This window comes from Triturus cristatus, chromosome 3_2, assembly GCF_964204655.1.
Source record: "Triturus cristatus chromosome 3_2, aTriCri1.1, whole genome shotgun sequence".
NCBI classification, from domain to species: Eukaryota; Metazoa; Chordata; class Amphibia; order Caudata; family Salamandridae; genus Triturus; species Triturus cristatus.
This window is the reverse complement of record NC_140584.1, coordinates 827,135,747-827,150,486: the sequence shown is the minus strand read 5'-3', so window position 1 is coordinate 827,150,486 and position 14,740 is coordinate 827,135,747. Positions and strand designations below refer to the sequence as shown.

The following is a 14,740-nucleotide window of genomic DNA, read 5'->3' as shown; positions in this document are numbered from 1 at the left end:
CTTGCTGGCCCGGTCGCTCCCGGGTAACTTAAACTTTCAGTTCACTCCCCAGGCTGCCTCTGGCCCAAGCGCTCTGGTTCATTGATTGTGATCTGTGAATCTCTGGGCCCCATACTGTCTGATCTGCCGAGAGCTTCAGTTGTCTAGCAGGATTTTATTTCATCATGTTCTCTTCTCTAGATGCTTCTAGTCCATGTCCTCTGTTCAGCCTGCTATTGTCCGTTTGGTCCCCCAGCCAGGATCTGTCGGCCCGTCGCGTTTGGAGTTTTGGCCCGACCCTCTGTCACCGTCCAGGCCCGGGCCTCACTCCCGATCTCTTCCGTCCTGCCGGTGGCCTGGTTCTTGCTGCTGCTGTCGTCTTGCCTACCACCATTGCGGAATCCCACATTGTTGCGGACTTGCCTGTTCTCTAGGCTGTGGATCCTCTGCACTGTTGCTGCCGCGAGCTGCACGGCCACCCCTCTGCTTTTCTCTGTGGGTGGGGGGCGCCTGCTGTGTCTGAGGCGAGACTTGGCAGCCGCCCGTCCCGTTACTCAGTGTAAGCCTTCTGATTATGGGCCTGGCTCTCTCAACACCGAGGCCCATAACCACTCTGGCCTCGCGTATTGGACCTCGAATCTGGTGTCTACTACGTGCTTTCATGGCACCCCAGGCGAGAGGACCGCCTCTCAGTTGTTTGTTGGGGCTGCGGTATTTACTGCGTATTATACACCCCGTGCGGGTCCGGATATGTGTACGGATGTAGGGCTATCGCCAGTGTGCGGCTATCGCAGGCGGCTCCAAGCCACCCCCCCAACCCATATACTCTTGATCATTCTGAACCTAGGCCAATTAAATTCAATATTATCTGGAAAAACCCTACCAGATCGAATGATTTCCTACATCTAAACATACAATAATTGCAGGGTATTATTTTATCATATATTTGCCTTTTCCTTATAAGACCTGTTTAATATTGATCAATCCAGAGTAGTTTCAAGTTCTCAGTCCTTCATACAAAGATTTTGGTTTAAAGCTTCATATCAGTATTACATTATGCAATAGGTTGATAAGATGAACAAGACTCTGTGGCCTTGCCATCTTTAAGAATCAATGTTCTCACAGTGGCCGCAACCTGGCAAGATGGCGATCAGACACTCTGAAACTGTGCTCTGCTGCCTCAACTAACAGTCCTTTATTATCCTGCCTGGATGAGACCCACAATACTCAAGAATTAATACTTAAAAGCTGATGAAATGCACTGCGGCCTATCTGAGAGTGTCGCTGGGCCCGGAAGAGAAGACAGAGCTCATGTCCTACCATGAGCTGTGCTGTAGCGGGCCCACAGGAGCGGGCTGCGGAGGGAACTTGCCATGACCTGCAGCTGCATTGCGGTGGCTCGCCCGTCTCCCTCCCATCTTTCTCCGGGCAGAGTGTTGCAACCAGAGACTGTGTTGCACCGCTGCATCACATGGCTTGCCTGAAACTGCTTCAAGAGTTGTTGCAGCCAGGAGCAGTGCTGAGGCCCGACCCACTGCGCGAGACCTAGTGATGGTGCTGAGGCGATCAGGGGCCCCAGGAGCGTGTGGACTGGATCGGACGCGCTGCATGACGTAACACAGCTCCCTGAATGGTGGTGCTCAGGGGAAGATGGTCCCCTGATCAACTGGGGTTGTGAGGACCAAGACTGGAGGAGGAAGGAAAAAGATAAAGGAGCCATTAAGGGCACTTGGTGAAGGTGAGGCTGGGAAACTCAAACCCTCTTTGCATCCCCCCCAAAAGAAGTCCCTCAGGCAAGGTGGCATCAAACGGTGCTGAACAGCAGGGTGCCTGCTTTCTCCATGGCCACCCAAGACTAGAAACTGCTGTTAGGTAATCCAGTGGTCAATGGCGCTCTGAACTGGGAAGCCGTGGTGCAAAAGGGGCTGCGAGGTGATACAGCTGATACTAGGCCAAAGCAGCCATAATGGGGTAAAGCCTAAAGTGATCCTGAAAGTGGAGATTGAATTGTGAGTGATTCTCCTCCGTGATGCGGAATTGACACTAACACAAGAGACCCTCTAGGAGAGTAGCAGGGGATTCCGTGGGAGTTGCTGCCTTGTAGGAGACAGACTCTTCTTCCTCACCCCCTTGTGTATAGATTGCACGGAAGATGGCCCTGCATGTACCCTTCAGGTGGGGTGGCACCCACAACATGGGTAAAGATAAGAGCTTCTGGAACCACCATGATAACACCATTATGCAATTCACAGCCCTGCAGAGTTTCGCCTCATGGATTACCAGGCAGATGAGGCCTAAACCAAATAAGCAGGCGGAAGGGCCATCCTGGGCTGCCATCCTAGACACCATACATGGCTCTCGCACTGCCTTGAAGGGGAAAACAGATGCAGTTTCTCTATAAGTCAACCTCCTGCGCACAGACCAACGCAAAATAGTGGATAGAGTAACAAGTGTGGAACTATCGATATCCTATCTGAGTGCAGAAGTGACAACGCTCAAGTAATACGACTCATGGCAGTAACCAAAACACTGGAAAGTCGAGCCGAGGATGCCATGGGCTGTATGCATAGGAACCATTTACGACTCCTAGGCTTCCCAGATAAGATGGAGGGAGACTTTGCTGAACGTTTCTTAGCGGAATGGTTCACACGCAGTCTGAAACCCAAAGGCATATTGACCATGTTTGCTGTTGAGAGCGCTCACAGGGACCTGACGGTGAGAACGCTGCAGGCCCTCCCCACCAGGGCACTGATAGCCAGAATCTTTAGCTATAGATACAGAGACAGCCCGCGAGGCAGCAGAGGTGTACTATGTAAATCCCAAAATTGCTATCTTCCCGATTACACATGAAAAGTGCAGCTGCAGAGGAAATTCTATATGGTCATTAAACAAAAAGTCAAAGCTATAAATTTACCATACATACTGATGTATCCTGCATGACTCGGGGTGATAGCCAATGGGAAAACTAATTTTTAGAGAGGCCGGAGGAAGTGTGGTCTTGGTTGGTAGTGCAGGTTTGTATACCCCGGCTTGAAAAGGAGACGCGCCGACCTAGACGAAGCAGGAGATGCATGAGAACCTGGAAACTGGAACTTAACTTTCTCAAAGATCAGAGGAACTACAGGGCTGGCTCACACCCAGAGTGGTGGGACACCGGATAGAAAACCTGTAGAGCGCGAGGAGCATGAGCAGTCAACAAGTGAAAACCACGCATCAGAAATCAACAATCGGTTTGGGAGGCTGAACAACGTATTAAGCAACATGAATGCCTGAACGATGGAATAGACTAAATGTCATCATAAATACTGTATTTACTCAATGCAATGAGTGGGTGGGGAGAAAAGATAGGGCAGTGAGCATGACTGGGGTGGATAGGTGAGGAATAGTGGATCCAAAATGACCTTGCTATACATGCAACAGTCAGAACCATTGGGCAAATGAGATAGGACCTTATAGAACAGCCAGAACGAGTCTTCACGTGATGCCTCGCCCTTATGGGACCGGAGACCTGCTGGAGATTGTCTTGCTCCAGGCAACTGTAACAGATAGTATTTGGGCGTTAATTAGACCCAAAAGTTTCAGTGCTAAGGAGACAGGGAAGGGTAGGTTAGGACATAGATTCCATCAATACGGGATGGGCAAACATGTTCTGTTGTTAAGTGTTCACCCAAGAAGGTTGGGGATAGAAGACAATTTCAAAATGCATGTTCTGTTTTGTTCCTGATTAAGGAAGTAGAAGGGAAGGAGGTAATCACAGATTGTTCACTGAAGCCAGGTGTATACTTTGCAAGATATCCAGAGAGGGGCGGCGACATCTGGCCATGTAGGGGGTGGGGGGAATGGGGGAGCACGGGAAATGTCCAGAGGGATACCATTTGCATTTACAGGATGCAAAGGCAGAAGTTAATGACTGGGACTATCAGGAGGCTCGGTGGGTAGGTGAAGAGACATATTGTGATGCCCTTTCTACGCAGACGGGATAAGCATAGCCTGTTTGCAGGAAACACACCTAGTATATGAGGAAAAAAGCAGGCATTTTCGTAAACAAGCTCTATATATGCTCTAGGGGTGAATCCTTAGGTTTCCTTTAAACGGCACTACTCGGAGGCGCACCCTAGTGGCGAATGTGTTGTTATACAGGGAACATTAGATGGTACAGACTTTACAATCTGAACATCTATGCCCCCAGTAGCGCCGATAAAGACCTTTAGCTTAAGATGCACAACTTACTGACTGACTGTATGGCTGTTGAAATATTGTGGGTCGAGGACTTTAATTGTGTACTTTACAGAGAGATGGATGGGTCGCCTCAAAACACTCAGCAAAACTAGGTATGGTTGAGGTGCTGCGCCAGGCAGTGCAGAACGTGGATTGCGTAGACATCTGGCGGGCAGCGCACCCGGAATCCAGGGAATACTCATGCCACTCATTTACGCACAGTACGTACAGTAGGTTGGACTGTGCCTTGGGGCAGTGGCGGTGAACGCTGACATATAGTCTGCCAAATACTTGGGCCTGTTTATCAGATCACTCTCCTCCAGCTTGAACTCAATGAGATGGGGTTGCCAAGTGGTCCCCCAAAATGGAGATTACCGCCCAATACTCTCTTAGACACAGCATGCAAGGAAATGCTGGGTGACACGTTGACAGCCTACCTGACTGGTAACTGGGGATCACCGGCCAGCAGGGCAACTTTGTGGGAGGTTATAAAAGTAGTAATGCGGGGAGAATGCATGAGTAAAATCTATGGTATGCGATGGCAACTACATAGGCAACTGGGGACATTGGAAGGAAAACTGGCAGACTTACAAAGACCAGAAACAGAAAATCAGGAGAGAGCTGGTGAATACCAGGCAGGCACTTTATGAGAAACATTGGATAGACTAGACAGGTTCACATGGCGGCAGTACTGAAAGAGACTGCACCGGAAGGGTGACAAACTCAGCAAGCTACTGGCTTGGATACTAAAACGAGAAATTAATAGGCTCCCACATCATTCTTTTGAGAATAACAGATGGGATGTTGGCGACAACGGAAGTAGTGATCAATAACACGCTTAGAGACCACTTAGCAGGACACTATGGCAAGGAGCAGCATACTGACCTTGATTCCATCATTGCCTACCTGGCACAGAGAGAACTCCCCATGATCCCGCTGATACTCCAAGATTAGCTTGAAGTGGAGATTGCTCTGAATAGCTGAAGGAAGCCCTGGGGAAGATGTCCGGAGGGAAAATGCCAGATGGAGATGGCTTCCCATTGGAGTTCTACAAGGTTTTTGCAACACAGCTGACAGAGTTGTTGCTGGATATGTATGGGGAAGCCAGAATGAGGGGTACAATGCCCTTCACCCTGCAGGAAGGAGTGGTCTGATGGTGTCCAAACCAGGGAGTGAACCAGCAGACCCTTCCTCCTATAGATCCTTGACCATGCTTAATGCTCATGCAAAAGTGCTATACAAGATATTTTCAGAAAGACTGCACACAGTGGTGGGGACACTGGCGCCTGAGGACCAGTGCGGCTTTAACAGGGCCATAGTGCAGTCGTAAATTTGAGAAGATTGGCACATGTCCTCCGTTTCGGTAGAACATAGTCGAGAGGAACTTATGTTTGTTTCGGTCGATATAACGAAGGCGTTTGATACGCTTGAATGGCTGTACCTACTGTAGCTAGGTACAGCTCCTTTAGAGTGCCCCTAGGGACAGAGTCAGTAGCTGTGGAGTAGTGGCTACTGACCGGGTGGTGGAGCATGGTATGCGACGGGAATACCCCCTGTTCCGGCTACTGTACGCCCTGGCTCTGGAGTCAGTGGCCGTGAAATTTAGGAAAGACATTAGAGACCTGGGTATCAAGTTTAGCGACTGATATCCCTATACTCAGACGATGTACTTTTTTACCTCGGGAGACTGTGCCGTAATTGTTAACTAATCTAGATATTTGGAGATGCGGCAGGCCTCAACATCAACAGTCGTAAAAGGCTGTTGTAGCTGAGATGGGAAACAGACAGATTCAGATACCTGAGAATTATGGTGGCTCACACAGTGTAGGGACAGCGCCGTTATAACATTGATAAGATGCTGTGGAGTCTGACACGGTCCCCAAACTTTTGGAACATGCTACCGCTCTCGGTGGCAGGAAGGATCGCAGTGGCAAATATGGTCTTCCTGACCAGATGGTGCTATATAATTAGAAACTAGCTGAACAAGCTCACGTAAGACATCTTTAAGATGCTGAATAGCCTACTGATATCCTTAGTGTGAGCGGGAAAGAGAAGCAGAGTAGCACTGCCTACACTCTTAAACTGGACCTAGAGGAGGGTAGCATGGGACTACCCAACATAGAGCTGTACTCCTATACAACCAAGCTACATTCCGCAATGCGTTGGGTGGTGGGAGGTATCAATTCAGAGAAGTGACAGCTACAAGGTACCTGTGGGGACACCTCCCTAATGGAGTTGCCTATGAGAGGCTCAATAGTTGCCGTAAACTTCTTTTACATAGTACAACAAATGGCTGATATACAGGAGAGGAACGTTAACAGAGTTCAAAGCGATCCCCACTTTCCAAGAGATTTCGACTTTTGAATTCTGTTGCAGTTCAAATTTATGTCTGTCGCATATTGGAGGGAGGGCAGATGTAGAACATTAGGACATCTGTACCGTGGGGAACAATTAAACACAGAGGCCTGCGAGGTGTTCTCCCTGGGGACTAGGCAGTTCTATATTTTATAAAATGCTTAAAAGGGATAGGGTCAAGGAGAGGCATGGACTGATGAAATAGCGGACCTAATGACGGACGCAGAGGGAAGATGACCTGTGAGCTGATTAAAAAGGTATTGTGCAATGCCAGGTTCAAATTGATACTTTTCAATTATGTTCGCTCTACATACCTGACACCAATTAAATTAAGCAGAATGTATAGGGGTAAGGCGGGGAGCTGCCCAAGATGCAAAGTGAATGGAGCCTCCTTTCTGTATCTGGTTTGATTCTGCCCAAGAGTTCGTGATTTCTGAACGACTGTAGTGACAAAACTGTGGACAGTGACAGTAATTGACCTGGAGGATGCCCCATGACAATGACTGCTGGGTATAATAACAAAACCCTGGGGGAAGAAAATGCAGTGAAAATTTCTATAGTTTGCAGTGGTTCTCGATCTGATGGCTGGGTGATCGAGACCCCTCGATAACACTATGGTGCAGGGACATATTAGAATGGGCATTAGCAGAGAAGACGCATATTCAAATAAATAGAAGGGACAAAAAAGTGCTAGATGATATGGAAACATGGGCTGCGGTGCTCGGTGCATTCCTGGAAGCAGAGGAGAGCATACAACCCTCAGGATATAGACACATGGCACTGCCAATGATACACAGCACCCTGATAATGGGACTGGGGAAGAAGGAACAAGCAGGGTGGGCCCACGGCTCTGGAAGAGTAACTAAGAAGATGGAAGAGACTTAGTGAAGGTTTGGAGGGTTGAGAGGCTTCTAATAAATCAACAGACACCAGGAATAGATGCATTATGTGTTCAGCCCTAACATGGGAGGGGAAGATCCACATCTGGAATAGAACATTGTACTACAATGCAAGTGAACACTGTGATGTTGTTGATTATGGTTTAAGGCTGCCTGTTCAAAGCCATGTGTAAAAGTGAAAACGGTAAACACAAATATTTTTTAAACATGTCATCACAGCTTCTGCCATGGTGCCTGTAAGTATCCTGTGGCTTAACATCTTATGAAATGTCCTCCTGTAATCAATACCTTATTTACAATTACATTCTTAATGGGATTCTTCACCTCTGCCTCAAAGATAAGAAACACTAACGTTTCCACCAACTTGGTAGACTACAAAGGCAGACGTTATCCTGGGACCTTTCCAGACCTTGTTGGAAGATGCGTCTTTTAGGAGTTGAACAGTTAACAGGAAGTTTGCAGAAACCAGTGTAAATTTCCCCAAACTCTTTTCAAGAATCATAGTTGATGGAGAAGCTGTAGATGAAGTAGCAGTTGTTGACTTAGTAGAGGACCAGGTGGAAACATGCCACTGACGACAACAGTTGGTGGTACAATAAACAGTGAAGACTTGAATGGAAACTGAGCATCATGGATGAAGTGGACGTTGACTGAGTCGAATTTTGATGATGGCATCTTTAGCTTAGAAGACATTGCAGAAAATGTTTCAGGTGGCCTGTTCTGCTTCTTATCAGACATTTTTCTGGCCTTAAGCGATTGCTATGCTAACGTTGAAGCCAAATCCTCAGAGGACTCTGATTTCAGTTGTACATTCTCTCCCGATAGAGGCCTTTTCTATAGTTTCTTCAACTCAGAAGGAGCACTTTGGGTAGACCCAACACCTGAAGAGGAAAGCACCCTCCCTGACTCTGGTCTTTTCCTGGAGCTATCTGAGGAAGTGACGTTCATGTTCATTGTGAGTTTTGGAAGAAAATGTTATGCAAATCTTTCAGCCTGTAAGTTTGTGCTGTAGGTTAAGTGAGTAGACACACACCTAGTAGGGTTCAGCTCAATAAATCTTCTTCTTACCACATAAGCCACAGGGCCTGAACAAGGCTTTCTTTGGAGATTCTGTTATTGAAGGGGAAATCTGATGTTCCATTGACTACATTCTAAAGACAACTTCCCTAGAAAGGAAGAGATAGAATAATCCATGGTTAAAACTGGCAAGACTCTGAGGGTACTCCATTCCACCCAACTTAGAGTAGAAATGTGAAATCTGATGCTCTCTGGGACGAGTGGAATTCAAAATAACTGACTGGAGGTTTTTTTTTTTCTCGATGAGATTGTGCTAGTAAAGGGAAGCTAGTTTCAGCTTTTTTGTAGAGTTTTTTTTGCTGCTTTATACAGTTACCTTGGTGACTTCCAGCTCAAACACTTGGAATGATGCAAGAGTGTTAATTTTTTTAATATATCACTGTTGGAGAACTGTCGTTATAAGTAACTAACTGGCTTTTTCTGGGCCATCATTGCATTATCCTTTTCCTGGCCATCTTTGCTTCTGCTCTTTAGGCCCTCTTTTCTTCCTTTCTTCCTGTTATTCTGATTCTTTATCCTAATCCTCATGTATTCCTTATTACCATGGGGTCTCGGTGTTTCCTTTTATACATCAGTGCCATGTTCTGTCCAGACCTAGTCTGTTTCCTGCACCACCCAGTGCCCATGCTGTCCCTTATGTTACTGTTCTTCTCACACCCACACTCACTGCACTCCTACTGTGTCCTGGCAAACACTATCTTGTGTCTACACACACACTACAATTTTGAGTACTCTTTCATGCCCTTCTTATGCTCGTGTTTGAATGGTACTGTCAGGTTCTTAAAATGTATTACTCGGTCTGTTGTGCTTCCTGGCCATGGCCTGACTTTTGCTTAATCTGACCCTTGCTGGTCCTCACCTCGCTCGCTCTATTTCACACTGTGCTCTCGCTGCCCTTCTTTGTGATCTTACTTGTTCCCACTATTGATTTTTCTTCTTACTCCTGGTGTTGCCTGGTCTTGCATGTTCGAGGTCATGCCCCTCCAGCAGTAATAATGCTTGACAGTCTTCTTGATGTTTGGTTAGTTTACAGGAAGTGAACTCCAAGATTATGCGGTTCCTGTCAGACTTGGCTTTCGATGATCCCTGGAGTCTGTTCTTCATGGATACCCTGGCTCCTTTTGGTTATGTTAAGGTAACTATATGCTTTGTTCCTTCTTACTTAATTGTGTAGAGTTTATCTTCTTGTAAACTGAGCATAACTCCAACTTCTCCCCCAGCTCTGTTTCTAGGTGTGTCGACAGCTCACTTTGTGCTTTTTTCTGTGAATATCTGTTAAAAAGAGTTTTACAAAGCGTAAACATGACCCTAGAGCATCAGAGTGCTGAACATAAGCACAAACTGAAAATTAAACAACCTGTTACATTACAAATATTATCAAAACAATGTTATCTCAATCACAAGCCATTATTCGATTCCTCTATGATTGTTCTTCTAGAGGCCAGTAGTGATCCAGTGCAGGCAACCAGATGATGATTCCTCACAGCCATTTTACTGAGTGGGGCTGAGGAGGTGCTCTCGCCAGTCATGTAGTCTGAGTATAGTCTAGAGGGTCATCCTGGTAGTCAGGCTTCCCAGTGGTCATCTACGGTTCCTATTGTTATAGTAGGAATCTGCTTATTAGAATCCTTTTAACCTCCTTTTTGGAAATGGTGGTCAATGGGTTTGACCAAATTTCTAGCTGGAGAGAGTTCCATATTTTTGGGGTAGATCCTCAGAGAGAGCATGTATAGGTCTTTTGTTTTCTAAATCTGCATGGTTAAAGCCAGAGGGAGTTTGCACACCTGAAGTGGCGACTGCCCCCTGATATTTAGATCTATTCTGCTAATTACTTGGATTCACCATAGTGCAAGCTTTGTTTGTTAGTCTAGCTATTTTCAGCTGGGTCCCAGCTTTGAACGGGAGCCAGTTTAGAGCATGGGTATTGTGGTCAATTGTCTTGTGACGATTATCAGACTTGCTGCTGCATGGAGAACCACATTGAGTGTTGCCGTTCTTGGGGTAGGAAGTCCCGTTAAGGTCAGACATCCATATTCTAGCCAGGAGACAGCTAGGCAATGTACTGCTACCTTGAAGACTGGTGGTGATATGAACAGTTTTACCATCTACAGGAGGTTGAGTTGGAAAGACGCACTGCACGTGGCTGCGCTGACATGTGCTTTCATCTTGAGGTTTTTATCCAGGGTAATCTAGAGGGATTTAGGTTGATTCTGTGATGATGGGTTTGCAATTAAAGTCATCTAGGTGATTTTGCCATTCTTGGATGGGTGGGGAGCTGTTAGGGAAAATGAGTAGGAATTCTGTTTAAAGGGAGTTCAGCTCGAGTTCGTTTCAAGAGAGCCAGGTTTTTTACTAGAGAGTTGTTGAGTTGTATGATATCTTCCAGGGAGGATGTCGTGAAGTATAGCTGTATATCATTCACATATATGTTTTATGCAAGGTTTGCTTCTTTGAAGACTTCCAACATCAACTCCCTATAGAGGTTGGACAGTGTGGGGAAGATGGTTGATTCTTGTGGGCAAACAGTAGCAGGGAGAGGGGGTATTCCTATTGCATACCATGCTCCACCACCCAGTCCGTAGCGACTACTCCACTGCTTTTGACTCTGGCCCTAGAGACACATTTCATAGTGAGCTACCCAATTTTATTAGTTGTGTGAGAAAGGTGTGAATAATTGAGGACATTTCATGTCAACCCCATTCTGCTGTCTAGTAGTTCTAACAGACTGTTGTGTTTGACAAAGTCAAACACAGAGGAGAGATCAAAGAGGATGAGTAGACAGGATTTGTTACAGTATAGCATTTTCAGGGCATCGTCCGTGATGTATACGATGGCTGTTTCTGTGCTGTGTCCTGGTCTGAATCCTGACTGGAACTTGTTGAGTAAGTTCAGCTGTTCAATGTGCTGACACGGTTGTGGACACATTTTTCCAGCAATTTAGCGAGGAAGGGGCTGTTTGACACTTGATGAAAACTGTTCAGATCCACACCAGCATTTTTCAAGAGGGATGTCAATTTTCAGAGAGTTTGGGGTTGTGTGTTGATTTAGCAATGAGTTTACGACCATCGTCCAAAGGGCGGGAAAAAGTATAGGAATCTTTCTTTCAGTGTCTCTCATATATATATATATATATATATATATATATATATATTCACTGAAAAAACCATAGGTTTCACACACGTTATAGTTAGGAATTATCATTTACAAAACCTTGCAAATTCACTTAAAAAACCATAGGTTTCACACATGTTATAGTTAGCTGTACATTTCACTCGTAAAAAACCAATGGAATTCCACGTTATAGTTAGATCAGGTAACTATAACTTGCGCGCCCACAATAAACTGCTGATGACGTCACATAGTACATCACTCATGACATGGTCAGTGACATCACTCATGACATCAATGATGACATCTGAAATTACACATTGTGGATTGCGGTCGCGCAAGTTATAGTTACCTGATCTAACTATAACGTGGAATTTCATTGGTTTTTTACGAGTGAAATGTACAGCGAACTATAACATATGTGAAACCTATGGTTTTTTAAGTGAATTTGCAAGGTTTTGTAAATGATAATTCCTAACTATAACGTGTGTGAAACCTATGGTTTTTTCAGTGAATTTGTATGGTTTTTTAAATGCTAAGTTATGTATTTTTTTTTTTTTTTTTCTGGTTTTTCACTATGCGCACACCCTGCGCGCACGGTGCGCTTCGCGCACCGTGCGCGCGCTGTGGGCGCTCGGTGCCCTTCGCGCACCGAGTGCCCACGTTGCGCAGTCCATGCCGTGCGCGCCTCGCCTTTTTTTACGCAGTAACATTTGTTTTTTTCTCCCTTGTGGGTCCTTTAATTTATTTAATAAATGTGATTGTTACTTCTTTATTTTATTTTTGTATTTTTTTTGCCGTGCGCGTACGGTAAGCTTACCGTACGCGTACCCCGCGATTTTTTTTAAAAATTATTAAATTTATTTTTCGTACTTTTGGGTCCTTCTTGGACCCCCTGACAAACACTAGGGGGTCTGCAACTCTCTTCGTTGCCCCCGTTTCACGTTCCCCACCTTTGTTTCTCAGTGCGAGAGACAGAAAATGGCAGCCGACACTTCCTGATTTCGACCGATTCGAATGTTTACAGTCGTGTAACCACCAATCAGAATTGATCTCGCGCACGGCACCGTACGCGTACGGTAAGCTTACGGTAAGCGCACGGAGCACGCTTACAGATATATATATTGATTTAAATGCTATTTTCTCAGGACCTACTGAACAGATTTACACCAGACCTACAAAAGGCACATCCTTGACCTGAGGACTACCTCTCTGCCAAATTTCAAGTAATTCTGTTCAGCCGTTCGGGCTGTAGCTGTGTCTAAAGGTCCTATGGAAAAATGCATGGGGAAAACGCGTTTTGGGACCCCCCTTTTTTCTCAGCCCCCGCTTGACGAATCCCCCCGAGACTTTCAGGGTAGGAGCGGAGCGTAGCGCCCCATTCGTTTTGAAAATTTCGCGAGGATTCGTCGACCGGCGCCAAAGTTATTCCAAATAGAATGTTGCGGATTTCCTATGGATACACGGTCCTCACTATAACTATCTACTGGCGACCGCCAGTAGATAATATATATATATATATATATATATATATATATATATATATATATATATATCACTGCTCCTTCTGCACCTTTAGACAGCGCACTCTCTGGACGGGTGCTTTTGACGCGAAGGTGCATCCGCGTTTACATATACGCGCTCACTCCCAATCTCTTCAAGACTCGGAAAGCACTCTACGGGAAACTCCTGCAATCTTTCAAATCCTTTTATTGCGTTGCAAGCATGAAAAACATGACGCGTTTCGGCTATGCCTTAGTCGAATGTTCTCATTAAGCGCGCCAAAAAGCGGCATATTTAAAAGTGCATTACGTAAATCACATGACAACGTAAGGTATGGAAATTAACGAAGGACAATCTCCTTACAGAATATGGCGCCATATTGGAATGTAGTTTTGAAACGCTCAAATGCAAATTCACAATGATTTCTAATCAACTACTTACACCTTTCAAAAAGTTTTTGTTATTATGACGGAGACCAATCCAACTATATCGCCATGTATCGACATAATCGGTGTCCATATTGCATTATTGCACCATGAATTGGTAACCACTTACTCATTATTAATGTCATGGCAACAGACTGTTGATTACACATTTTGCATATTCCCCAATTAATCGCCGTATATCGGCATTCTCGATAATAAGCAAAACTAACAATTATTACGCCGTGTATCGGCTTCAACATAATTCATAACATAACCACAGTCTGCTGATTCACATAAAAATGTCACATAAAAAATAAACCCATATGGAATGATCCAAAAATAGCGACACAAATTATTAGGAAAAAATGTTGTGATAATTTTCATAATTCATATAATTAGCATCGGCATGATCAACCAACAAAAACTCCACTGTATATTTCATTTGGTTCAGTCCCCAAAATGAACTGCCAGTTCTTCCCCAACGTTCATACCAAAGGGGTTCTTGGTTCCCAGATCTATGATGTACCGTGATTCTAACCTGCGAAGTTTTTTAATTCTGTCCCCCCTCTTATACTTATTGGGACATGATCCAACTCATAATAACGTAACAGCTCCCTGTTACTGTTGTGTTTCTCAGAATAGTGTCTTGCAACGGGATAGGTAACATCCCCCTTAGTTATGGCACGCATGTTCTCCAAGATACGTATCTTGACACAATGGATCGTGCTACCAATGTAGCGTAAGCCACACGGGCACTCCAAACAGTATACCACATAATTGGTGTTGCATGTTAGAAACTTCTTGATAGGCCTGGGTTTCTTTAGGCCAGTTACTAGATAGGTGGATGTCCTCTTACTGCCCACGCACGCCTTGCATTTTCCACAAGGGAAAAAACCCTTAAGGTCCCTTAGGGTACCGGCTGCCTTGGGTTTCGTGGGAAAATGACTCTGTACCAGACTATCCCTTAACGATCTGGCTTTCCTAAAAGTTACCAAGGGGACAGAAGGAATATCCGAGCCTATAACGTTGTCGGTTTTTAGAATATGCATATTCTTTCTCAAGATCCTTCTTAACTCCTTAGCATCACTTGAGAAAGTCGTCACCATCCTGAATTTGTTAGCACCTGCCTCGTTTACCTTCCCTCTCCTACTTTCTTCTTCCTTTTTACTTGTATTT

The 14,740-nt window shown here is 45.2% G+C and overlaps 1 protein-coding gene across 5 annotated transcripts in view; it reads left to right on the top strand.

Annotated features, from left to right (window-relative positions):
• The window catches only part of INPP5K (inositol polyphosphate-5-phosphatase K), a 501,130-nt gene that overhangs the window by 249,586 nt on the left and 236,804 nt on the right, over positions 1-14,740 (top strand). For all 5 annotated transcript variants that reach the window (XM_085649054.1, XM_085649055.1, XM_085649052.1 and 2 more), the window contains one exon: positions 9,555-9,663. In XM_085649054.1, coding sequence (XP_085505180.1) covers positions 9,555-9,663 — 109 coding nt within the window. The remainder of the gene's footprint in view (positions 1-9,554; positions 9,664-14,740) is intronic.